Source organism: Centrocercus urophasianus, unplaced genomic scaffold (genome assembly GCF_019232065.1).
Source record: "Centrocercus urophasianus isolate 14NV4802_14NV808 unplaced genomic scaffold, USGS_Curo_1.0 seq_31, whole genome shotgun sequence".
NCBI lineage: Eukaryota > Metazoa > Chordata > Aves > Galliformes > Phasianidae > Centrocercus > Centrocercus urophasianus.
This window is the reverse complement of record NW_024884878.1, coordinates 2035858-2062926: the sequence shown is the minus strand read 5'-3', so window position 1 is coordinate 2062926 and position 27069 is coordinate 2035858. Positions and strand designations below refer to the sequence as shown.

The following is a 27069-nucleotide window of genomic DNA, read 5'->3' as shown; positions in this document are numbered from 1 at the left end:
TATATAATATATATAAATAATGTATATATAAATATATATATAGGATATATATATGTTTTTTCTTTTCTTTTTTTGTTATGGCTTATTCTGCCTTACTCGTTTTAGAATAAAAGACAGTCTTGAAAAAGTGAGCCAGTTATGTTCCAGGCATGAGCTCTTCATTTGGTAACTATGCTAGATCTTCATTCCACATTACTTCTGACATACACATAGAAATTAAATTAATGCAACTCTTACTGTTTTCTTTCTTTACTTTTTTTTTTTTTTTCTTTTTCTTTTCCATTTTTGGTTAATTTAAAAACTACTTATTGAACAAGTATGGGTTGAAGAGTGAAATTTCAACAGTATTATTCCAGTAAAAAGCACTGTAAGTTTCTCATAAATGTTTGCCATATTATACACTAACAGAAAGTGTTAAATGTTTACAAAGAGTGCCTTGTAGGAATACAGTATTTCAAAAGACTACAAGAGCATAAGAATATGTGATATTAACAGTCAAAATCTGCTAACAGAATACTATCAACTGCCTTCTGTACTTTTTTTAATGATTAGTTTTGCCTAAGTCTCAGCTATGAAATACCACATCAGATCCAGGACACTCTCAGATTACTTAGAATCTCCTACGAAGTGCTATAGAATGGAACACTCAATTCAAAGTCTGAGTACACTGATGAGGTATTTTCTCCATCTGCCATTAGATATGGTCATTGGGTCCTTAGTGCTTCCTAAAGAAACTCACTGTTGCAGTAAAACAATTTCATAAATTAGATTGCTCAACTTTTCCTTGCATGTTCTGATAATTAGTAAGTTAAAGTTGCCATGTCAAGCAAAGATATTTTTCTTTAGAAATCTGCTACTACAGAACAACTCAGTCCACGGGAATTACTAACTTTTTCACTGGACACCAGTGACTGTGTTGCCTGAGGACATCTGGTAGACTTGCAGTACTTAAGTTCAGTACTCCAGAAGATAAATTTTAGCGACCTCAACAGGTCTTTCCTCCCACTTTCTCTACAGCTTTGGGATCATGAAAGAACAAACTGAAGCACATTTATTTGGTCTGGATTTCTGGAGCATATCAATATGTTTCCCCTGGGTTACATAATGATCAACAGAACCACTGCTTTTAAATGGCATTTGAACACCTTGACAGGGATGTAACTTTAAGATTCTGAAAGCAAAAGCCAGATAAAATTGGCACGATGAAAAAGTTGCTTTTTGACAGGTAATGTTATCACAGTTTTTCTGAAAAACATTATCAAATACCCTAATGAGTTCATTCCTCAGTATGTTGACATACACTCAACATCCACTAGAACTAGTACAACAGCAAAACTCCTTTAACAAATAAATGAAAAAAAAACCCACAGCATTTAAAGCACATACACAAGTTCATGTGTTAAACTTGTTCCAGTTACAGTTCTATTGATCACATGACAAAATAACGGAGGAAAACAGTAATCTCCGTTAGTAATCTCCGACTTCAAGTTGTGAGGAAATGTCACCTCATTTATCTAAGTCTCATTCCTCCAATCCCAACTGTTACTCCAAGTCTTTATATCTCATGGCAGCACTCCTTTAGCAACAGACTTGTTTAAGCATACATGCTGTTTCACAGTTCTGCTCCAGATGACAGAACTACTTCATTAACTTCTGGGTACAATTTCAAGTAGCAAATGTTAAGTCATAAACCAAATTCCAGTGACAGGTATCTGTAAGACAGTACAACCTGTCAGTATTTGGAGGTTCAGTATCTGTTCAGATGTTTTTATATTATTAAGAAAATAGAAAGATATTAGCGACAGGAATCTAAAGTGATAATTTTTGGTTAAGACTGCACCAAAGACTGATCTAGCTGACGATGTATGAAGTTCTTGAGGCCTTGGAGTTCCAGAGGCAAACTAAAGGTTTTGACTTCTGTTTATTTTCCAGTTTAACTGAAACCATTGTATGGAGTATTCTTCTCAAATGAGGCAATCATATCACAGCAATAACATATTAAAAAATCACATTGAAAAGCTCAGATACCTGCACAAGTTTTGCCAACGCAAGCTAATGAAGAAAGTTCAGACTACTGGTTCTCTACAGTCTCAAAACTAAGCACTGACCAGCTAGAGGTGGTAGCTGTAATTCACCATATCAGTGTGTCTACATTTCCAGTTATTAATGGGAATTATGCAACTGTTTTTAAACAAACAAGAGACAGCTGCATACAGTCTTCAGAACACACCTAAACACAGATGGGTCAGATACCTGTTAGAGAGACTAACAAGTTTTAGATGCACACATTACCTTTCAAGAGCTGCTCTTCTTTTTTCTACAAATTCAGTAGATGAAGAATCTTCCTTTCCTACTTTAACCTTGGTCATGCCTTTGAAGAAAATGGCATCATATGGATTTTACTTTATTACACAGAAATCGTTAGTATAGCTGATATGATTATAAGATAAAGTTCATCTATGTTCAGATATTGTAAGTAAAATTACAATAAAAATTACTACACAGGAACAGAAAGAACAAACACTGCAGGCTGAACAGTTTTTTCAGAACAGTCCTGTGAAATACAGTTTCCTGTACTGCACTATTGTGGCTAAAAAGTTAACAAACAAAGAACTGAATTTGGGTTTATGAGAGCAACAAAAAATGGTGATCAGTCTTACTGGTCAGTCATGTTCAAAAGAAGAAAACATGCTAATAAAGCAGATTAAGAAAACAGGCTTTAGAGACTTACTGTTTTTTCATAGCCAATATTTTCATTCTACTATAGTCCAATCTTCAAAACTAAGAAGCTTTTAATTAACTAATGGAAACCACACAGCATTTTTGAAAAACAGTTTTATACCACTTCCTCTGCTGAAGTCAAGAGTGGCCAAAGAACTACAACCAGTGGCCAAAGAACTACAACTACAACCAAGAGTTCTTGATGTCTTGTGGTATGTAAAATATGTTCTCCTTCAGCAAGAAAGAACTCAAACTGTGGTTGATGTCAGTATTTTTCATACTTAAGACTCATATTCAGAGGACTTAGAAACCCAAGTGCTATAAAAAGCAATAAGATACACTGAACATTCAAAGTAACTCATTTTCTAAAGCATGGGAGAGTTATATTATAATCCAGACATGTCATTTTTACATGTCCCATTACTTCTGTGCTTTTCAAACTATACATTCTGAGTAGAAAGCTCTGAAAATTTGAAAAAGTACTCTGTGGCCAGTCAGCTCAGCACTTTCCAAAACTGCTTCACTCCCAATTGTTTTTCTTAAAAGCAAAATCTATGACTTTCAAAATAGATGTGAAAACGAGGCAGTTTAGATGAACACGGAACTCTGAATCACCAATGACTCAGTTCTATTCTGTTGTTTCACAGGATATTTGGTAATTCAACACTTGTATTTGTGAACTGTCTTAAACACAGGTCCCTCCCAACTCCTACCAAATAAACAGATGGTAAAACAATAATAATAATGATTGATTTTAACTTCAAACTCTGAGCCCTACAACTAGTGTAACAGAATGAAAAGACTAAGGATTTTGTACAACACACATCACATAAAACTGGATGTAAAATGTTTCATATTAAATCTTAAAATAAGCATGTGATGTAAACTCATTTGCCATCTTTCAGCTGTTTTACCAGCTCTCAGTTGCATCTTAAACCAGCATCCTTTCACTCCTCCTGAATTAGACCATATATTTTTTGATAGAACCAAACAGCAAACTTGCACTGAACGGGAAGCAGTTCAGGTTTGAGGTATGACTTTCATGCGTCCTGAAAACAACCTACAGACTTCCCAACTTATCTGTATCTTAAGAAAGTCATTCCCTACTTTAATGAAAAGCTGCTGCTCTAATCAGCTTTACAGATGAAACAAAAAAAAACTCCTGTCATTTCCTACAGATCAAGTAGCATTCCAATGTCCATTGATTTATTTACATGGAAAAGCCACTAGACTTCCACACATTTCTTATTTTAAATGTTTAACTGTCTTCAAAGATGTTCTCCTACTTCGAGCTAAAAAACTTTCTTCATTACATAAACAGTGTTCCCTACCTGATGGAACAAAAATCTTATCTTTCTAGGTATTCAGTAAGACCAGTGTCACTCAAAAATATTTTTAAAGTTAGGACTTTGAAGAATTAACTAAGCATTTCACCATTCACAATGATTAGAAGAAACCAACTGACATATCAGAGAGGTAAGGTATGTATGAAGCTCTGTGTACTGTGAACAACCGATAACAACACAAGTTAAAAATAAACCTTCCTTTAACATCTTTGTTTTGACAGACTAATCAGCTCTTGAGGGGCAACAGTGAAGAAAGACTAGTAGATAAGAAACAGAGCACCAAGCATTAAGATGAATGTCTTTCTTATTACCAACACTGATTTGAGCTAAGAAGAGGCCACAACATATCTTTTCAGTTTAACCCTAACTTTCTAAAAATTGAGAACAGGAGAAATACATGGTAATTTGGAACACCTGATAAGAAGGAAGAAATATCTGCACAGAACAGTAATTACCTTAGAAGCACAGAGGTATTAAAATGTTTAATTTGTACTACAGTAATTAAATGACATGCACACGTACTTTCAACTGCACAGGAACTAGACTTACCTACAATACTTTTTTCTGGAGCTGGAGGCACAATGTAACCAATGTGCATGTACTTTGTTGCTAACTTGCTGTGCAAGCCAAGAAAATCACTGAATCTTCTTTTAACAGAGAACTCACTTTGGTGAAACATAGAAATGGATGTCTTGAAGAAAACAACAACAATTTTAGTGATGGCTTGCTGATGCATTTACTTAGTTATGATACAAAGGTACCTGTAAATACTTGTTGAACTAGTTACCTTTGTTGTTACTCTGTATGCCATATAAGCGTTCATGCCATCCCCTGAAAGAAAATTAAAACACTTATGCTAGAATTAGTTTAATGCTTCCAGATACTTTTTGATTCAAAATATACATTACATGTATTTTCACTTAGATACTGAAAGCACCCAAAAGATTACTGAGTAAGAAATAATGCTAAAATCTCAGAATGGCCTTTAACAGGTCAAACAGTCCATCATCTGATTTACTAGTCTGGAGAAACTTACCAACTTTCTCTGGGTCTGACACATTGATTTCTATATCAAACAAATCTCCATTTGCTTCCTCTTCAATCTAGGAAATGAACAGTTAGCAAGTTAATATGCGCTCATATTATTTGCAGGTACAAAAATAAAAGAACAGTGGAAGTACAAGGATGAGTCAGTATGCTTGTGAATTTAAAATCCCTTCCAGACCTGTCATCCAACATTATGTGAACGTAATTTCTCATAGGGCTCTTAATCTTAAGCCTTCCTGGAAAACCTTTTTAGTATGGAAGCTTCCTCTCACATAAAGTAGCCTCAGAATTTTTAATAAATACTCCTCTTGTGGGTATACTCATTTTACTGCCTCCACTCTCAGCAGATAACATAGTTAAAAAAAATACTCTTGTTAGCAGCGTTTCTATAATCTTTAAATCAAAATACAGATATTTGGGAAGGAAGAAGTCAAAGGCAGATAATTTCTGATACTTGCCTGGGCTCTAGTCATGCAGAATTTACATGCAATTGTACAAAAGTTTGATAAACAGGGATCTAAGGAAACACTGTAGCAGAAAGGACAGTATGTTGGGGCAGAAGAGGAAGAAAATAAGAATAAAATACCATCTTAGAAATTCTGGGGAAGAAGTAGTTTCTGAGTCACAAACAAGTCTTGTTTACAAACTCTTTACACTGACACTGTCTAGTAAGAGGACAGTGTAGAATGAATGCCATTTGCCAATGTCCTGACTTTGAATGGAATATCAAATGTAAATGTTTAAATCCTTATCATTCTAACAAACATTCTCTGTTTGTTAGTATACAGGATAATGCTAACAACTGCCCCTTTCATTTTCCCATTAACAACTACTTAATAAACAAAAGTTAAAATCAGTAACTTGATAGAGTTGCAATATAACATCATTAACATTTCTCCCATATCAAGCTCAAGGTTTGCTCCTACACCCACTTTTACAATGCCTAACCTGCAGGAATGAAGTGTTACTTCTTAATTTACAGATCTCCAACACAGTTATGTAATGAATTATCATGGTATTTTTTAAAGATTCAAATGTATATCAAATTTTAAGTGCCAAAAATATAAACATATACACATTTCTCCTAACCAAAGGATAATCCTGTGAAATAATATTTAGAAACTGTAATGAACAACGAAATACACAAAACAACAACAAAATAACCCACAACTTCCAAGTCCAAACAAGATAGTTCCGAACTTGAGGTATACCTCTTCTCTTGATCTATCAAAACTTGCAGGGGCTGTTCCACTTTTCGATTCCGTTCTAGGAGCTACTAATGCAGTAGGTGTTACAGGAGTGATTGCAGGAGTTGGTTCTGGTGAAAGTATTGGACTGTCCAATAAAACTTCTTCTGTGGCTTCTAGATAAAGAATTTGAGTTAGTTTTTGTATAGCTGAAACAGTTGCCTATCACAAAGATAACAAACACACACAAAAGAAAGTGAAAATGTACAAGTCTAGTAAAAGCATCCGTAAGAAGCGCCTGCTTGTGCTGGTAATTTCTTTAAATAAGTATAAAACTACATGCATCATTTGTATTAGGCTACAGTATGATTAATATTGTAATTCTTTTTTTTATACAGTCAGGTAAATAGTCTTTTAGAATATCCATGGAAGTTTTAGTCATTTATTTCTGTAAGCGATACTATGAAAAAAACTCAGTTTCTTCTATCCTTAAGACTATTCTTTTCTGGTTTTGTACCCTGAACAACTAATTTAATCATACAGGCTGATAATCAAGCATATTCAGCAAAGTAGCATGCTTTAAAGGAAGTTACACAACCATAACGCAGGCTTCCACCCCAAAGCCCATAACCTAGCAAATAAATATTTTTAGCATTAGAGGCATTCTGACCTTTAAGATCATTTTTATTTACAACAATCTCCTTTAGGCTTACAATAGCTCATTCAAAGCTAAATACTTTCAGAACATATACAGTTCATCTACATTTGAAGAGGATCTGAATCTCTGCACTACAAATCCTGCATGTGTTCCTTGATTAGTTGGTTTTGACCACTGGCAAGCTATCCTCTTTCTGTCTACCAAGAAGTTCCTGTTCTAGTTTCAGTGATTAATGCTGTGGTTCTTGCTAAATGTGCATTTGCAAGAAATTCAGTTCCTCTAAAGATAATACTGACCGCAAAACAACATTTGATACAGAGACTGATTCCACCACTGTTCTCAGAATGTATTACCAACTAGACTTCCCACACCAGTTCCAACCACTTTACCAAGCATAGCTTCAGGCATTAATGCAGATCTACTCTAAGTCCTGCAAAGTTTCCAAAACAGATTATTATGCAAATTTGAAAAGAGCTGTTCTTGCATTTTTTTTTTTGTCTGTGTAACAACTCTATTTTCCAAAGAAACTAAGCCACATTCCTTCCACTTCTTAAATCCTGGTACGGATAAAGAGCATTACAGAATCACACAACTGTAGGGGTTGGAAGGGACCCCCAGAGATCATCAAGTCCAACCTCCTGCAAAGCTGGCTCCCTACAGCAGGCTGCACAGGTGGGTGTCCAGGCGGGTCTGAAATATCTCCAGAGAAGGAGAATCCACAGCCTCCCTGGGCAGCCTGTTCCAGTGCTCGACACCTCACTGTAAAGAAGTTCTTTCTCGTATTGGTGTAGAACTTCCTGTGCACCAGTTTATGGCCATTTCCCCTTGTCCTATCACCATGTACCACTGAAAATCTTGATCATCATCAATTCCTATTCTTACTACAAGTTCTTATTCAAGGGTTAAGAAAACAACAACAACAACAACACACAAGCCAGTTTAACAATCAGGTCTACCCTAAATTTGTGAAATTACTATATTATGTGTATAAAAAAAAAAAAAAAAAAAAAAAAAGTCTCATTTTCATCCCCCACAGCATCACTTGATTTTTCAGTTTTTCAGAACAGCCTTTAATCTACTAGCAATGTTGGCAAAACTGGAAACAGCATTAAATGAAGCATAACAGTTATTACTGAAAGAAGCAATATTATGGTCTTTCATAATCAATATATCAAAGCCACCCAGCTTTATCCTTGCTGCCATTTCTGCTAGTCAGTTCTATTTCCCACTCTTCTACAACACTTTTTCATAAACGTTCAAAACCACACTACTGGGATGAAAACAGCTGAATACCTAAATTTTTGCTTGATACCAGAACTCAAATTAAAAACAAACTAACTTAAGGTCATCATGCCTTAGCCTTTTTGAAATATGCTCATTCTGGCCTGAGGCAAACAAAATTTGCTGTCATCACTTTGTTTTGGAATATACCACAGAACTGCTGAAGTTAGAAAGGACCTCTGGACATTGTTTAGCCTAACCCAACCGCTCAAGCAATGTCTGCAACAGACTGCTCTGGACCACATCCAGTTGGGTTCTGAACATCCTGAAGGATGGAGATTCCATTTTCTCTCTGGACAACACAAACCAGTGCTTTAAAAATTCACCATTAAATTAAAAAATAAAAATGCTTCCCCTTATGTTTAAATAGTATCCCCCATACTTCCATGTATGCCTACTACCCTTCGTCTTCTCAGAGGGCACCACTAAGTCTGATTCCTCCTTCTTTAATTCCTCCTATCAGGTATTTGTACACCTGGATGAATTTCTCTGAGTTTGATCATCAAGTTTCTTTCAATAATTTACCAGTAGTTCTAGGGAGTTCACAGGTGACTGGAGGTTGGCAAATGCAACACTCATCTATAAGAAGGACAGGAAGGAGGACCTGAGGTACTATAAGCCTGTCAGTCTGACTTCAGTGCCAGGAAAGTTCATGGAGCAGGGTATCTTGAGTGCCATCATGCAGAATGTTAAGGACAACTAGGCATAGTCAGTACAGATTTAGGAAAGGCAGGTCATGTCTGACTAACCTGATTTTTTGCGATGACACTCTTAATGATGAGGGAAAGGTTGTAGATGCTGTTTACTTGAACTTCAGCAAAGCATTTGATATTTTTTCCCTCAGCATTTCCCTGGAGAAACTGGCTGCTCATGGCTTGGATGGATGGAGTGTTCACTGGGTAAGAAGCTGGATGGTGGGAGCAAAGAGTCACTGCAAACAGAGTTAAATCCAATTGGCACCAGTCACTAGTGGTGCTCCCAACCATGCAGTGGTAGGGCTAGTTTTGTTTAATATTTTTATCAATGATCTTGACCAACATGTCCTCAGTAAGTTTGCAGAAGATACCAAGTTGGATGGCAGTGTTGATCTGTCGAGGGTGGAAAGACATTACAGAGGGGGATAGGATGGTTGGATGGTCTGAGTCCAGTCTTGTGACATTGAATAAGGCAATCAGCCAGGTCCTACACTTTGGTCACAGCAACCTCATGTATTGCTACAGGTTTGGGGCTAGAAAACTGAGAAGAGAGGAAAAGGATCTGGGGATGCTACTTGACACTTGGCTGGACATGAGCCAGCAGTGTGCCCAGGCAGCCAAGAAGGCCATGGGCATCCAGGCTTGTATCAGACATAGTGCCATCAGCAGGGCTAGGAGATGGATGACTGTCCTCACATACTCTATCCTTGTGAAACTGCACCTTGAGTACTGTGTTTGGTTTAAGGCCTTTCACTATAAGAGGGATATGGAGTTGCTGGAATGCATTAAAGGAAGAAAAACAAAGTGGTAAACGGACTACAAAACTAGAGTAATAACTAACAGCTGAGGGAAATGGAAGAGGCTCAGGAGAGCCTGAAAGGTGGTTGTAGGTGGGCACCAGTCTCTCTTCTCAAGTGACAAGGATGAAAGAAAACAGCATAAAGTTGCAGAAGGGGAGGTTTACATTGGATATCAGGAAGAACTCCCTCACTTAGAGAGTGGTCAGACATTGGAACAGGCTGTCCAGAGAAGCAGTGGCATCATCATCTTAAACACTGGAAATATTTAAGAGATGTGTGGGCACGGTGCTTAGGGACACAGGTGGGTGGACTGGTAGTGTCAGGTGATGGCTGGACTTGATCTTCCCAGCCTAAACGATCCTGGCATTCTCCTCTCCGGTCAGCACAGTTCCCTCTCGCTCAGCTTCTGCTCCCTTGTCAAGCACTTCATGCTCCTGATCACGTTAATGGCCGTTTCATGAGCTCACTCCATTTATCCCTGGTAATGGGATGCTCAGAACTGGGCCCACTGGTGTGGGCTCACTGGCATTGAGCAGAGGGGAAGGACTACCTTTCTTGACTTCCTGGCACCATTATTCTAATTTCAGGTTATTTGTTATTTTCAAAGTAATATTAAGCACAAGGACTTTCTCATATTTTAAAATCAGAAAGATTATCTAAAATACTTATTTGAAAAAGGCTGTTTTCCTACCACTGCTTCATTTTTCTAGTTAAATCTTTAGGAATTGTAGAAGAATTCTACTTATGGTTTCTACTCTCAAATGCCACAGGAAAGATATTGCATTTTTGTACAACAAAGAAGTTTAATTCAAAACACTTTTCATGTCAGCAGGAAAAGTCATGCTGACACAGCTGGAAAATAAGAACCTTTTAAAGTGGAAGAACAGCATTTCAGTGTGGAAGAGAGAGAGACCATTTGTTGTCTAGCAGCATTCAACATACATAAGGATTTATACAAGTGTATATACTTCTATTCAGTAGTTGTATCAGTGTATGCACTTGTGCACACACACAAATACAAATCGAGCTACCAAATTCCAATTTTTCCTTTTCCAGTTACCAGCTATATACCAGTGCACATTTGGGAAAAAAACCATTAACCAACAGTAAGCACCTTTCTGTACCTTCAAATTTTAGATGGGCTTATAATACAAAACATGAAGTAATTCATTCCACACTCTCATCAGTTGGGAAAACATTCCCGTTATCATGAAAATGAGACTTCATGAAAACAGAGTGAATTCAAATCACCAAACCAGCACTGCTTTAGGATGAAACAACAGCACACTTTTTCCCTACCACTTCTCTGTCTCAGTCTGTTATTCACACACATTAGTACTAATGAATCCAGGCTGATTATCACCTGAAATACAACCTAGACCAGCCCCCTACCCCTGTTCAGCAATGGCTGAAGTGACACTGCTGCACTATTTCTGCAAGAGAGGACGTGGCTAGAAATGCAAGAACACCATCTTGCAGCTTTATGATCACAACAGGCATAAGAGCAGACTTTACTCATACCAGTATTTCCAATCCTGTGAGAGTCCAGGTTGGCTGAGCGTGAACAAAGTTTTTAAGGTGTTGCCTATGAACCCTTCTTTTCCTGGAGGAACTTAGTGAGAGGAAAAAAAGGTATGTTTAATAGACATCAAGTCAGTTATTTTAAAGAAGAAATTATAGTTCATGCTACCCTCCGTCCTGCTATCTCTGACTCCAAATCTGCATGCATCCAGCATACAACATGTATCTAGAAGAGATAAATGGAAAGCTTGGCAGAAGGGTGTTGAGGGGAGACAGCACCAGACAAGGATGACATTTTCTTCATTTAGAAGTTTTAAAATTTCAGAACTAGATTACTGACTTTCAAGACACATTGCAAAGGAAAAAAGAATTATTATTTCTACAGCAAGAATAGCAGGCTATTGTGCTTCCTACCTTTTTTCCCTGCTTAGAAACATGTTTTATGACAAGCACGTTCATTACTTCTCAAGAAACAGATTAGTCTGGACGACCTATCCCAGTTACACTTCTTACATTCATCATTTCAATATGGAAAATTAGATGATACAGTGTGGATTAAAATGTAAATGATATTTATTTTTTCACTGAGGGGTGAATTTGGTAGGTTTCACAGAAGAAACTATGGTGCTTCCAGAAGCACCTGCTTTACTTAGTCATTTTAGATGATCCACAGAAAATTCATATATTTGGCTGTGTGAGGGGGCCAGATATATATTTTTTTACTCTGTATTAATATTTGCATGAAAAATGAGATCTGGATGACTTGCTTTTCTGTATAGTTTTCAAAGGTGTAAGTTCTTCTTATGCTCAGCTCCACAGAGGAAAACATTAACATCCAATGCTCACATCAGTTCTGGCAGCTATCAGCACATATTAACAGCTCCCACCAATTTGATACTGCAAGATTTGTACACACGAACACCAGCTTCACAAAGAGGTCTTTTATCAAAGATCATTCTCAAGATGTTAAGCTCTCAAAGAACAAGAAAATATATCAGCCTATTAAAGAAAGCAATCAGATACACTGGCACTTAAGCAGCGAGCTTAACCTCAGCATTAGGCAGCTCCTTTCACCACCAGTATTTGTCAAGCATCATATGAGGAAGTGCAAGTGTTGCAGTTCCTTACAAGCAGCTCACTTCTGAGCTAAGTTATTTTTACCTATCACACATCCAAATGTCATAGATCTCTAACATACTGACATCACTGGAGTGCTCAAATTAGCTTATTATCCTTGAAAGTTTACTAAGCTGATCACATAAATTTGGAAGTAAACTTCAGTAAGAGCTGCTGCCCAGAAGAAAGGAGAAATCATTAGGTAAAAAACTGCTGCTGCAGGTTTAGCATATTTTGAAGACAGACAACCTCACAGAACAGACTGTTCTAAAATGAGTAAGTCACAGGCCATGACCCTTACTAATATGACAGAAGGACTAAAACAATCACAGTGAGAAAACAAACACTGTTAACAGAACAGCCACTAGTTGGTTCAAACATTTTTGTTTTTGGTTCAGACCCAAAGTCAATAACCAGTTTCTAATAACCAGCCCAGCACCTACAACTAGCTCTTGACTAACAGATGTTATTGCTAGAAATTCTTGCTGTTCAGTTCATCTAAGATGAAACTATGAAAACTGAAATGGAAACTATGCCTTGTCTGGTTCATGGAACTGGCATATTCTTTTCTCTACAAACTTCCAAGTGAGTAGAAAAAAAAATATTAAAATGTATCTTAAGGAAATAAATTAAAAAGAACCTGAAGTACACACCATCACTAAGAAAAAAATCCCACCGAAATGCACCAACTTCTCCCCAAGACAGAGCAGTCAGATACCAGCTTAAGAGAATCCATTCCTAGCTTTCACAGAATCACAGAGTTGTAGGGGTTAGAAGGGACCTCCAGAGATCATTGAATCCAACCCCCTGCAAAATGGGCTCCCTACAGCAGGCTGCACAGTGGGGTGTCCAGGCAGGTCTGAAATATCTCCAGAGATGCTGAATCCACAGCCTCCCTGGGCAGCCTGTTCCAGCACTCTGTCACCTTACTATGAAGTTCCTTCTCATATTAGTGCAGAACTTCCTATGATCAAGTTTATGGTCATTTCCTCTTGTCCTGTCCCCACAGAGCCCTGACAAGAGGCTGGCCACGTCCTTTTGACTCCCACTCTTAAGATACTTATAAGCATTAACAAGATCACCTCTAAGTCTTCTTTCCTCAAGGCTGCACAGAGCCAGGTCACCCAGCCTTTCCTCACGGGGGAGATGCTCCACACCCTTTTACCATCTTCACGTCCTTCTGCTGGACTCTCTCCAGGAGATCCCTGTTTTGTACCAAGCAGCCCAGAACTGGATGCAGTATACCAGGTGAGCCTGACCAGGGCAGAGCAGAGGGGGAGGATCACCTCCCTTGACCTGCTGGCCGTGCTCCTTTTAATGCACCCCAGGATCCCACTGGCCTTCCTGACCACCAGGGACAGTGCTGGCTCATGGCCAACCTGTCATCCACCAAAACCCCCAGGACCACAGTCCTTCCCTACAGACCTCGTCTCCAGCAGATCATGTCCCAACCTCTACTGATACTTGCAGTTATTCCTTCCCAGGTGCAAGAGTGGAAAAATTGTAATTTTCTTTTTTTCCTGTAAATAATGAAAGAGTATGGGAGTAACTTAACAGCCTTGCTCCTCTGTGAGCACTGGAGGCAGAAGGCACAGGCAACTATGTCCAGCAGCTACACGTGCAGCTGAAGGCCCGTATTTCAGACAACAACTCATGATCTAATTACTTACTCTACAGTAGAAACTTATGGATGGACAATATTTAAATACATCTCAAAGCTCTCAAAAATATTGCTGATACGAAATGAATCATTGATCACAATGCTCCCCATATGCATGAGGTCTATAGGTCAACATAAAGTAATTCATTTTTGGCCAAATATACAACAAAGTGACTTTTACACTAAAAGTGAAAATACTTAAATGAGTTTAGCAAGGCAGTTTATTTACAGAGCCAAGAAACACAATACTCATGAATGCAGCAGTGAGGTTTATTAGCTTCCAACAGAGCAGATGGAAAACCCATTTTCTTCTACCTTTACAGCCCAGTTTTATTTTGTTCTGTCAAAGAACTTATGGGTCAGCAGAAATGAGGTAAGGAATATCTAAAAAAAATTATTTCAGATATTTTCCTATGTCTGCCCCAGGAAAGCTACAGCAAAGAAGCTGTAATACAGACAAAGAAGTCTGAAAAAAATATCCCAGATCCAGACTTACATCAACACAGATTAGGAAATCATAATTTACTTATCAGCTTTTTCTAAATGGATGGATAATGAAAAATATACATTCAAACCTACACGAGCTAAAGAATACCCTCTTTTTTTTTTTCTTTTTTTTTCTTTTTTTTTTTTTTTTTTTTTTTTTTTTTACAAATTCGGCTGCAAAACTGTGATTGTTTATAATCCCAAAGAGCCAGTCTCTCCTTTCAGAAGCCACCCACAGCATTTCCTTTTGTCTGGATTTTATAGCATCTAATAATTCAATATAAAGGAACAACATAATTTATGAAATGTAGAATGTCATTATTTTCCTCTCCAGTTAGCCTCTGTTCCAGTAGGCTAGGTAGATGTACTTTTCTGGAATTTCAACCCATTGAACAAAAAAACCACAGTTACATTCATATTTTAATTAGGTCTTTCTTCGACAGAAACTAAGGTTTATACCATCAAGCCTAAAGCAAATCCCTCGTGTATTCTTATCATTTTGTTTCTACTGAAGGGCTGGATTAACATCACTGTCCAGCAAAATGGTCCTAAAAAAGGAAAAGGTAATTATACTTGTGAGAGTGTAGCACCTAAACCTGCTTTGGCAGGGGGGTTGGTCTCGATGATCTCTTGAGGTCCATTCCAACCCCTACAATTCTGTGATTCTCTGAAATGACCCTTTTTTTTCTTCTTTAAAGAACTCCCATGCTGCCAGTGATACAAAGCTGGAAGTTCTTCACTGGGATACAACTGTATTATACAAACTTCCTGATCAGAACAAGATACTGCAAATCTATCTTACACTCCATAAATTCCTGTTCTTCCCTGTTTGAAACTCCACAGAGCCTCAGTCAGTACACAAACTGCCCTTCACAAACCGGTTTTACTTTGTTAGACATGCAGTATGTCAGAAGCTTTCAGTTCAATGCCATATGCATTTAAAAGAATGTCTTCCACAGAAAAACTCAAACTCATTAAATCAGTTTCATTCACTTTCTCACAGCACTCACTTTAGTTGAAACAATCTGGCTGCTAACTCTTGTTCCTTCTGTCAGGTTCTCATCAATATCTAATCCAGCCACCTTCTTTTATAGCCAGATGAGAATTGGCTGTCCTAAAATATATCCATTCCAGACGGCTCTGTGTCTACAAAAGATTGCCTTTATATACTGTATAAACTACTAGCACTAGAAAGGTTCATTCCTGAACCACTGTCTCTTCAAGTCATAAAATTACATAACACAAATACAAAAGAACCAGGAAAGCCCTTCTGTTTTTTCACTCTCTTATCTTAAAATAGTTTCAGAGAGTCAACAAAACGGTCAATATATTCTAAAGTCCCCTTAAATAAAAGTTCAAATATACGGAAATTTGTTAAGTTCAGAATAAAGATAATGGACTTGTGTATACAGCTATCTATAAAAAATAAGACAGGAACTTATTTTCAAATGGTTGTATCAGGGAGTCTATGATATTAGATTAGGACTGTATTCAAAACTGACTGTGAACTGACTCAGCAACGAGTAATAGTAGGGAAAGTGTTACTGCTGAGAACTGTGCAGTCTCAGTTCACACTACCAATAAACTGACACCCAGTAAAAAGATTTAACAAATGCTATGGAGTTCCACATGAAAAAAAAACTGTACATCACTGTCAAATTAAGAAAATTTAACTTTTCTATTTAATAAGTTTTCCAAGATGCCACTTATTCAGTATGAGAATGATTCTTCTCTGTTACCCCACAAATATATATATTGCCACGGGTATAACAGAGTGTTTACTCTTCAGACAACACATTAAAATTTGGTTGAAAAAAGTCCCAGATCTAATTTATCAATGAAATTAAAACTTATCTAATCCAAATAAGTCACACATCACTTTATTTTAACTAAAAAAGCAAGGTAAAAATCTTCTCAGTTCAAAGGCTGCACTCCAAAACAGTTTCACAATGTACTATCAGGATATTGTCAGTATCAATATGTCAGCAATTACAGAACAAACAAATCTGAAGAAAAAAGAAACTTGTCCCTCCTTCCTTATTACTCATGCCAATTTTCGAGTTCACAAATATAACAGCATATTTCAGAAGATCACAGGATTTGAAATAAATATGACTGGTGAATCCAGTAAAGAATGTTGATGAAAGCTAGCAACACTGCTAATACTGAAATGTACTAATTCATTACTCAACGAACTTTCCAGGAAGTGTACCTTTGACACAACAAGCAATGGTTACAATTGGCTACAATATCAAATTGTATTAAATTAAAACTGAAGTTTTCATTAAAAGGGAATGGCTTCAAAATTCCTCACACCCAGGCAATGAAAATGATTTTAAATAGCACGACAAAGCATTAACTCTCCTTCTCAGAAAAGCACACTCCCTAAAATCCAAGAGCAAGAGTTTACACTGACACGCTAGAAGAAAAAAGTAATTACCAGCAAAAAGATCTTCTCTGTCATCATCTACCATTTCTGCTGGCTTTGGACCATTGAAGATTGTGCTGAGATCTTCTGCTGGAAGACTTGCTGGCTCTGGAGATGAAGGACTTGACTGTTAAAAAACAACAACAACAATGTGAAATAATTGGCACACAACTAGTTCCCATGTGTCAGCATGTAGGAATTACTGCAACATTCTTTCATCGCAAAGAAACAAGGGAAGATGTACAGAAGGGAAACCATGTCAGCTATTTCCATTTCCTACTCCTATTGTAATAACAATGGACAAAGGATATGAGCTAGTCAACAGCTCTCCATTCCTCTGCTGAGGGAGAAAATGTTACTCATTTCCTCAAACTTAAATAACATGAAACAAAAGCTGCTACAGAAGCATCAAGAATAAAATTATTAGTACTGCTGAATGTAATTCGATTACTGAGCTCCTTTACAGGCTTACAATATAAAGCTTATATTTTTTAGATTTGGATGTGTATGCAGAAAAACTAATAACCATACCTTCAAGTTCCCTATAGAAATTTTTCAGATATTTTTAAAAGAACTTGAAGCCACTAAAAGAACAGAATTTTGCCTGTAAACATAAGCAGTTTTTGTATCTTTACAACAGATTGAATTAGGGGATTATTGGTGCAGAGGATAACATTGTACTGACATGTAAGCTACGCCTACCACAGTTGCACATTCGTGCTTTTTTGTTTGTTTGTCTTGTTTTTAATCACTGAAGCCTAGAATTTTCCTTGTGAAAAGGAGGACACTCAGGAAAACAGAATCAATACTGAAGCTGGGGTACCAGCTGTGCAGCTTACTCAGAAAACAGATTACTTTCAACTGAAGATCAGCACTTCAGTTACCAAATCCTACTCATTAAGTATCAACCACAGTTATTCCAACAGTACTAGAAAACTTGAAAAACTCACTTCCTGCAGCTTTATCAAAGAAATAAATCTGTTTAAGGAGTTTTCAGCAACAGCTTATCTGCTCACGAACACGTGCACTTCACAAGGGGTGTCTGTAAACTGTGCCACTGTTGCTGAGGATCACAATTCATAACAGATATGAAAAGTTTCAGGTCACACTTCAACAAATGCCAAAAGATCTTAAAAACAACAACAACCCTGAAAAACAATATAAAAACACTGAAATAACCTGTCCAGATTACATATTGCACAGTAGCACAGCCATCAGAACTAAGGGAGAGGTATTCCTCACAGCTGATTCTTCAAGAAAAGTAGATGTTCTGGCATGACATACAGAACTGTTGCTTTACTTCAAGCAGCAGAGAATAAGACTCTGGCCCCTAAATCAATCCAAATCACAGACATCTGAAATTCTGGTCAGAGCAAGTAAGGAAGAAGCAGTAGAGGTCCTGACAGAAAAATTGCAAAAATAGCACAGAATTGCTCTTCACAGGACATATGAAATCTCTCTTGACTTGGAAAGGTGTTAAGCTCTTGCCTACTGAAGTCAGAAGAAGGTGAAAGAAAACACAAGGAAACCAGATTCATTTAAATGTAAATTCTACTACCGCTGCAGTGAGAAACAGTTTCATTCAAACAATAGATTATATTCCTTTGTCATAGGCTGCCACTCCCTGAGAAGCCCAAATACAAGGAAACAATCACAAAAACCCGAAGTTATATGCAACAAAAGGAGCAGACTTTCCAAGTGCTTGCTGGACTCTCTTGAGCCTACAAGGAAGGTCAGTGCAGAAGCAGTGGGGAGCTCAACACATGAGGGTGAGCTTACAAGCAAGCAGTTCACTGGACACACATATACTTCTCACCTCATACTATGTCCATATCCAAATAAATTCCACAGGAAATACAGTGCTACGAGATAATAAAGTTATATTTCTCCATACTTTAAAGCATCATCCTAAGTTATATTACAAGATATAACTAGGAAATTTAAAAATAACTTCACCTCTTGACACGCTTCATTATTCTACAAATGACAGTGCAGATAGCTTGCACTGCATGGGTGTTCTCAAATTACTTAAGTGTTGACCTTCCAAATAACACGTTCCAGATGAAACAGCCTATCTCTTGTGTACGGTTTCAGCCACAAATTCAGGACTGTGCACATCAACTATGACAGGAGAGCAAGGAAAAGCTTGATTTCCCTCTGAGAACCAAGCAATTCAAAGTTATATCAACAAAAGCTATTCTGCACAAAAAAAACAAACTTACAGATTACTCATTTCAAAACAGTCTTGCTGATGTTCAACTTCAAGTAAAGCCCCAATGTATATTTGCAGATCTGAGGTTCAGCTTGAAGTGGCATTCCACCCCAGCACAGATGCAGAATCACGTGTAGTTAATTTTTTGCTAACTCATCTCCATGAGAAACAGTTGTAAAATGCCAAGCTTCCCTGAACACTTGGTGCATGCAGGAGGTTGTACCCAGCTTTATCCCTTAATTGAGCTGATTAAAGAATGGAGGAAAAAAAAAAATCACTGAAGATTATTTAGATCTTCAAGGCATCCCCCTAATCTACCTCGTATTATCTGAGATAGCTATTTTACTTACTGATTGTTATTTTTCATTATATCTGCTCCTAATTACAAAAAGGAATCCTAGCAGAGAAAAAGAAATTCACCTTGAACTCTTGAACTTGATCCACACATGTCATAATATGAAAACGCTTATGCACCCAAATCAGCAAGATAACCAGAGGACATAACCCAGGCCTTCCAACTTTGAAGGAAACAGTCTTTGTAGGAACAGACATAAACAGATGGAAAGATGGCAGTGGGGGAAAACTGTCCATGAAGCACAGGTGGAGAATATAACCTAAATGAGATCCCTCAGACAACCCTAAAGGCACAACAGAAAGCTCAAGAAACAAAGCTTATTCATGCAGCTGTTAAAACTGTTCAAAGGTTACAGTATCTAGAAGTGACTCTTTTCAGAAAGATTTCCAGTGAAAAAGACATGCCATTAGTTATTTACCATATGGACATAACACAAAATTTGTATGTGCTGCATAATCTCAAGATCTGTTTTTAAGAATAGAAAATACTAAAGTTTAACTCTGAAGATGATTTCCAGGTAAAGTGTCTTTCCTTCCAAACAGCCTTCTGCTGATATTTCCCAGCTGACTGATCTTTCAATGGCTTTCTGGAAATTTTCAACAGTTGTCATTCTCAGATGTGATAAACGAAGGATGAGGTCAAATACCTTCTTAATATTAAAAAAAGAAAAAAGAACTAGAAAGAGAGAGAACTTAAATCGGAGTGTATACAAGCTTCTTAAAGATGATTCCTTCTCTGAGCATTAACTTTGGATACAGCACCATCTTGTTTCTCAGAGTTTTGCAATGAAATTTTGTTAGTCATCCACAAAAGTCATCTTCAACAGGACAGCTGTTCTCAGTGAACTACAAAGACACAGAAAGCCACTAGCCCTGAATCTGTCAGAACTAGAATCAGTAATGCCTACTCACCTAATTATTCTGTTCAGCCTTTCCAACTACAAAACAGCAACCACACCAATAGCAATATCAAGCTACAGCTGGAAGTTAAGAGAGCTCATTCCAAATTCTCCAGCTCAACTTCATCCTTTAATGACTACAATATAGAGCTAAAATGTCTAAGAAAGGCTGAGAGAGAATCCAGTACATACACAAAGCAGTGAACAACTAAGTATCAGAAAAGAAACTGAAGAGAGAGACTAACAACAACTCCCTAACAAGACACAGACAGCATAGCTGTTCACAAGCTTTAAACCTACCTTATGCCAGTGACTCACAAACCTGTTTATTTCCTGAAATATATATGCCTGTGAAGCTGCTGTCTGGCTCCTAAGCAGAAAGAAATACAGGAGCAGCATCTAACAGCCAAAACATCGGGACACTGGGTATGCAGGACATTCAAGATTCTGCTTTACTTGTTCTCTAACAAACAGATTCCTGATGAGAAGACTTACAACTTAACTAGGGAACCTGCTGTAGTAAATAGGGGGATTGAATACTAGATGATCTCCAGAAGTCCAGCCACTGCGATTTTCTATGGGTCCATTCCAACCTACAATGGCAGTAACAAGGTCAAATTTCTTCACTTTCATTGTGAGTTATATTGGCATGTCAATAAATGAGTAACTCTATAGCTCTGGTGTAGGAAAGCACAAAAACAAGTTCTCACATTTTCTGTTGGCTGAAGTTACAGCCCTAAATGTTTGGTCATCATCCATTTTCTCAATCATAGGGTCTCCCACAGATCAAATTAAAGAGCTGCCTGAACTCTGCCGAGCCTCCTTTGACCCAAACATAGCAGGTTGACAAAAGCAGACTGCCATACTGTTCCAGTATTTTTGGCAACCTGGATCATTTTCACTGAAACTGCATGGACAGAAGCTCACAAATCACTGCATGGTTAAACAGAACAAATAGAGAGGTAGGAGAGTGAGGCGTATAGTGGAAAGAAAGAGGATGCACACAGTCATACGAGAATAAACTAATAGATGCTTCCATCAGAGATGGGATTTAACACCTAGGAGCAAGACATACTTTCATTAGAATTATACCAATTAATCCTGAATGCAGACTTACTGCTCTGTGAAAATACAGTACAGTGTTCAAGGACTTAACATTTTACTGTCAGATATTTCACCGAGGTCATTACAACTTAAACCATAACTGTCTCTGTTAAACACACAACAATAAAGATAACTGGATACATGTGTATTTCATATTTTGCCTCCTGTACAAAAAAAAAAGCACACACTGCAGGTCTTAGACATAAACTGTCAATGGGTTTACATACACACCCTGACCTAAATGACAGTACTTGACAGATTACCATATCTACTGCACACTCATTGTTTTAAAGTGCCTCAATGCATTTGTCCAATAATAGAAAAAAGTGAAATATAAACATCAATTAAAATGAGTAGGTGGCAGCTTACGTATGTGTTCATATGGCCCCTGCTTTACAGAACAGAGAGGTTTGCTGAAAACTTGGAAACTAAGTAAATCATGGAGGATTATTAATATTACAATGTTACCTAGGGCACCTTGGTCCTGCAAGTACAAAAAAAAAACAGTAGCTGGGACTGTACTGCAGATAAGCACAAACAGAAATAATCATCAGTAACATTCTTCACATAACACACACCACTGACTACCACAGGAAATACAGTCTCGGCTCAGACAGAGCAACTGTGGCAGCTAAAGACAGACCACCCTGTGACCATGAATTTAATGGGAGATATTCCATGAGGCATTACAATAGTGTTGGCAAAATGAAAACTCAAGAATCACTGTACTGCTCAGGGGCACTGAGGATATCTGACCAGGAAGTGAGAACTGTACCAGCTTACACAAGCTACTGCTCAGACAGCTGCCCAGAGTTCTCAAGTCCTGTTTTCACAGGAAGGGAAGCGTTCTCATTAACTTCAACACAGCAACTTTTCAATCCCTAGAACATTCTCTTGCTACGCCCCAGAATTTCCAGATGCTACAACTCAGTGTGATGTCTTAACATTTTATATTCTAGAATTAAGAGGGTTTAATGCAAAACATGAACTTCCAGCATGTGCACAAAGAAGGCTAAAGCTCAGCTTTTTTCCCTTCAGAGAGAAATCAGCTCGAATTAAACAAGCCTCCATTTGATTAGACAACCAAGTCAGTGAGCCTTCCTTATAAACTGCATTTAAATATTTGCTATTTGCTGTTCATAATGTACACTAAATTTATATTTAGTCATAACTAACATGAATGAATCAGCATGTGTTTTCTAAGAGACTTTTTAATATGGAAGATATTTGGAAGACTTATTAGCAATTTTACAGCTTTTCCAGTGCACAGACAAACTGTAGATAAAGCAAGAGCAGGATGCTTTCTATGCATTTCAAAGAGAACAAAAGCAAGAAAAAAGCTCAGAGGAACCAAGAACAGAAATTTATCATACCAAAAGCAAATGCAGAGCTCCAATACAAACCTAATAAGACCCCTTTTCACACAGCACCATCTTCATATAAATTGGCACCAGACATCATCCCTTGTGATGTTCACCTGAAGTATCTGCAAATAAGTATGTGATCCACAAAGAAAAGTGCAATGGCATTTTGTTGTTACTTTATCAAACTTCCACTACCATTTTCAAATAGCTACTCCAAGAACATTTATTATGGATTAAAACATGAGGACAGAAGCTTAACAAGGCCCACTCTGTGGGATAACTGTTCCTCTTCAGATTAAGGTGCTCTACATGCTTATGTTAAATTACTTAGAATCATGCTATTGAGAAGTTCAAACTTCTGTTCCTTCATGAATCATGATCTCTTCCATCCAAATCTGCTATAAAAATCACAAGAGCAGTGATCATCCACAAATTCTGACAGCTGATCAGACATCAAAAAAAGCAAAGAGGTCTCCCCTTTCTACTTTGCTAATTTTCTCCGAATAAACAGCATACAAAAGTCAAGTGGCAAAACAGAAATGTCAACCAAGCCATCTAACTGTATTTTTTTGCCAGGTTCAAGGTAGAAAAGTTTTCAGTAACTACATTTAATCATTAAGATGAGGGCTTCTCATTGTAACTGTGATTTAGGCATTAATTCTATAGTGGTGTAGAATTTAAGCCGCAGTAATTTATCACTAAAAATGATACTTATATTTTACTGTAGTCTTTCTAAATGGATAGAAAAGGACTCCAGTAACACAGTGTCCCACACAGATGGACAGAAGTCTGCTGATACAATGATACCAACTGCAGGTTGACACAACTCATTATTCCTTCATGGCATGATTCCACACATCTTTTTTCTGCCACTGCCCAGATGATGCATCACAAACAACTTTAAAGGCTTTAAAACACTCTAAGAGTTGCTTTGTATTCTGACCCGTTTTTGTTAAGGACAGGCAATAGCCACAGAAGAACAAAGAAATACACGCTGATCCTACTACTGCAAAGGCCAAGGACAGGAAACTCCAGGGAGAGGCACAGCAACACTTTTATTTGTGAAAGGCTTACCATCTACAACAATAAGGTTTGGAAGAAGACACTGGCAAGGGGGGAATACAGCAGCAACGCATCAAGAGAAGCACCCGCCACAATAAACGGGCACACCGGCTGCTTTCAGAAAGAGGAAGTGCTTCCTGGCAGGCTGCTTTTTCCCCGTTTATTCCCTCCTGACACAGCTCTGGCACTGCGCTGTGCCCCGCACCCACCCTCTCACGGGTTTCACCCCTCGACCCGCCAGCCGCCCCGGGGCCGGGCAGAGCGCGGAGTCGCGCGAGCCAAACGAGCGTCGGTGCTGCGGCGGGGCCGGCAGCGCTCGGGGCGGGCCGCGAGCAGCGCGGGGCAGAGCAGCACGGAACAACCAGGCGGCGGGGCTGAAGAAGCGGCCTCCGGCGCCGCAGCGCTCGCAGATACGGCTCCGTCCGTTTTCCTTACGATCATTACTTCGGCACCAGAGGCGTCTCGGGAGCCGGGCCGCCCGCGGGAGGACAGGTCGGGGCCGGGAGGAGGAGCCGCTCCCGCGGCGGGGCCGCGTAGCGAGCGACAGGCGGCACCGGGCGGGCGGGGGCCGGGCTCTCACCTCCAGCGTGGACACAGTGCTGGTGAAGAGGTCCTCGCCGTCTTCCAGCTCCTCCAGCTCGGCCGGCCGCGCCTCCCCCATCGGCGGGGGCTCCCGCTCCGCCGCCATCTTCCCTCCGACCCGGCCACCCGCGCTCACGTGACTCCCGCCCCGCCCCTCGGCACGTGATGGCACGTGATGGGGGAGCGGGCGCGCGCGGCGAGGCGGGAGCGAGCGGCGGGGTGCAGTGCCTGTGGGACGGGGTGCAGTGCCTGCGGTGGTGCTGCGCGCTGTTGGCGGTCCGCCTTGCCTTCAGCGGAGCGGTGCTGGCTCGTCGCCCGCCATGACCCCCCAGGTCTTTTTGCTCAGAAATCCCTTCCTGCAGGTCGGCCTCCAGCGTGTACAGGTGCACATAGTTATTCCTCCCCAGCAGGACTTTGAGACTTCCATCCCATGTGCTCTGTGTGAGTTAGTCGTGCTTAGGTGGTTTTCTGCTGGACTGACTGCTTTTCTAACTTCATCGGGACTCGCACCCACGGCTTTATTGCTGGTGTGGCAGGACTACAAATCTGCTCTCTGAAACACTCGGAGGTGGTCATCTATCACACCAATGGAGTATGGGGTGGAAGCAGAATAAAATAAAAAGGAGACAGGATGTCAGTTTTGGTGTTATTTTTCACTCAGTAACAAGGACAGATTAAGGTTTTAGCTCTCTCATTTCAAAGTGACATCAAATGGAAGTAATGCCTGCTGTTTATTTCCATGAAAACTACAGCAGATGCAAGGAGCGTTACAGTACCATTTAACAGAGCAAACTGTCAGCTGTAAAGTACTGCTTTCCAACACAGGCACAGCCATTAGCTGTGCACTTTTGCCAGCAAGGAACACTAACTTTGAAAACCACTAATGCTACAAGAAAGCTTACACTGGTTGCAAAACGTACAATAGACAAAGAGATAGTGGTGCATCACTGAACCAAAAACTAAGCTGGATTTAAAGGAAGGCCTTATCCTACTTGACACAGGTTCTAGTCTGCTTACTGTTCAACAAACGCACAATAGTGGTCAGCTCAAACTCATGCTACAAAACCAGAATGCAAAGGGAAGGAGAGAAGGCTACCCATGTATGCTAATGGGAACTGCAGCCAGCCCTTCCTCTGCAGCCAGTAAATCCACCTCTCTAACACTGACAGTGCTATTAAGGCTGGAAAGTCAAGAACCTGATCAGTAGAAATGCCAAGACAAAGGTTACCTGTGGAATTTGATTGAAGCCACTGTGTGTATGTACTGTGCCTGCTTTAATTGTGTGATTACATGTGAACATCTCCATAGGAGCCTTGTTCTCAGGGAGCACTGACTGCACTACCTCTGCCTCTGGTTTCCACAGTCACCTGCATACCTCGACTATTATATGCAGTTCCAAGCCTGCTTTAAAGACAAAATCATTTACCTCAGTGAAGCCTTTTCTGCAAGGCTCTGTGGCTCGTGGCCCTAGCATAGCCTGCTGAAGAAAGGGAGAGGCTGGGCAAAAACTGAAGAATAGGATAGCATGTCAGTCTGGTAAGCATCCTCTGGCCAATGAGAGCTGCCCCTGGCCATGCAGACTGCGAAAGGCCATAGCCGTACCACTGTCACTCCTCTCACTTTATCTGTGCCTCAGGATGTGGAATCTAGTACTCATGTCAGGGGCCTGAGCTATGACTAGAAGTTGTCAAGGAAAAAAGAAAGTGCTGCCTTTGGCAAAAACATGGAGGCCGTAAAACCGTGTGATGATTAACCTAAGAACAATCCTTCACATTGTTAGGAAATTAAAACCAGATCTTAAGGAACCAATGGAAATTTCTTTGCTTTTTTTGCAAAGTCGTGTGTTTTTCATACCTCTGCTTACATCTTTGTTTTCATGCCTTGTTACAGTTTGCCACCTTTGAAAACCACATGTAGAAAGAGAATGAAGTCAGGATGCTGGAGGACAGCTTTCAGAACTACCCTCAGCCTGAGACCTGCAGTTTGCAAGCCCCCTTTCCCTTGGACCTCATCCCATGAAAACATGTTGGTAAAACAGGTCCTATCACCTTTCCTGCCTTAGTTTACTTCCCCCTCCTTCCCCCTCCAGGAATACTGGTTAGTCATAAGCTAATACTGTTTGCTTAGAATCCACGTAATTATAGATTATATGTGCAGCAGCTTGCTAAGAGTGCATTTAATGAATTGTCTGGTGCACCTGATCTATGTCAGTGAACTGTGTCAAAGTCATGGTCTTCTCAGTGGCCAAAATAAATCAGGGAACGGGATGGGACAGGCTCCTTGCTGCAGAATCTAAATTTCACAGATGCTGATGAATGCTTTCTGTAGAGTATTCCTTTGAAATTTTGTTGCCCATTTTACAGGCAGTGAGCAGAGGATGAAAAATACATGTGAAACACAAGTGCTTGCTAATTTGGATCTCTAGCTTGAGATAGCTGGGATTTGAGTTTTTCTAGAATCCCTGATACTTCAGTGGTTTCTTTGCCTGGGCAGTGAGCTTCAATATGCCAGTACTAGCCTTACCACATTGCTATTTAGGGGTGGAC

At 39.2% G+C, this 27069-nt stretch overlaps 1 protein-coding gene across 2 annotated transcripts in view; it reads right to left on the bottom strand.

Annotated features, from left to right (window-relative positions):
- Positions 1 to 24646, bottom strand: part of SNX2 (sorting nexin 2) — a 34596-nt gene extending 9950 nt beyond the window's left edge. Inside the window, exons 1-7 of one of the 2 annotated variants that reach the window (XM_042829425.1) lie at positions 24522 to 24646; positions 16959 to 17073; positions 6326 to 6477; positions 5104 to 5170; positions 4855 to 4898; positions 4617 to 4758; positions 2293 to 2371 (exon numbers count right to left, since the gene is read on the bottom strand). In XM_042829425.1, coding sequence (XP_042685359.1) covers positions 2293 to 2371; positions 4617 to 4758; positions 4855 to 4898; positions 5104 to 5170; positions 6326 to 6477; positions 16959 to 17073; positions 24522 to 24629 — 707 coding nt within the window. In that variant the 5' untranslated portion in view covers positions 24630 to 24646. Of the gene's footprint in view, positions 1 to 2292; positions 2372 to 4616; positions 4759 to 4854; positions 4899 to 5103; positions 5171 to 6325; positions 6478 to 16958; positions 17074 to 22918; positions 22989 to 24521 lie in introns of those variants that run through there. The other variant, XM_042829426.1, reaches the window with a different exon arrangement.
- Positions 24647 to 27069: the final 2423 nt, after the last annotated feature.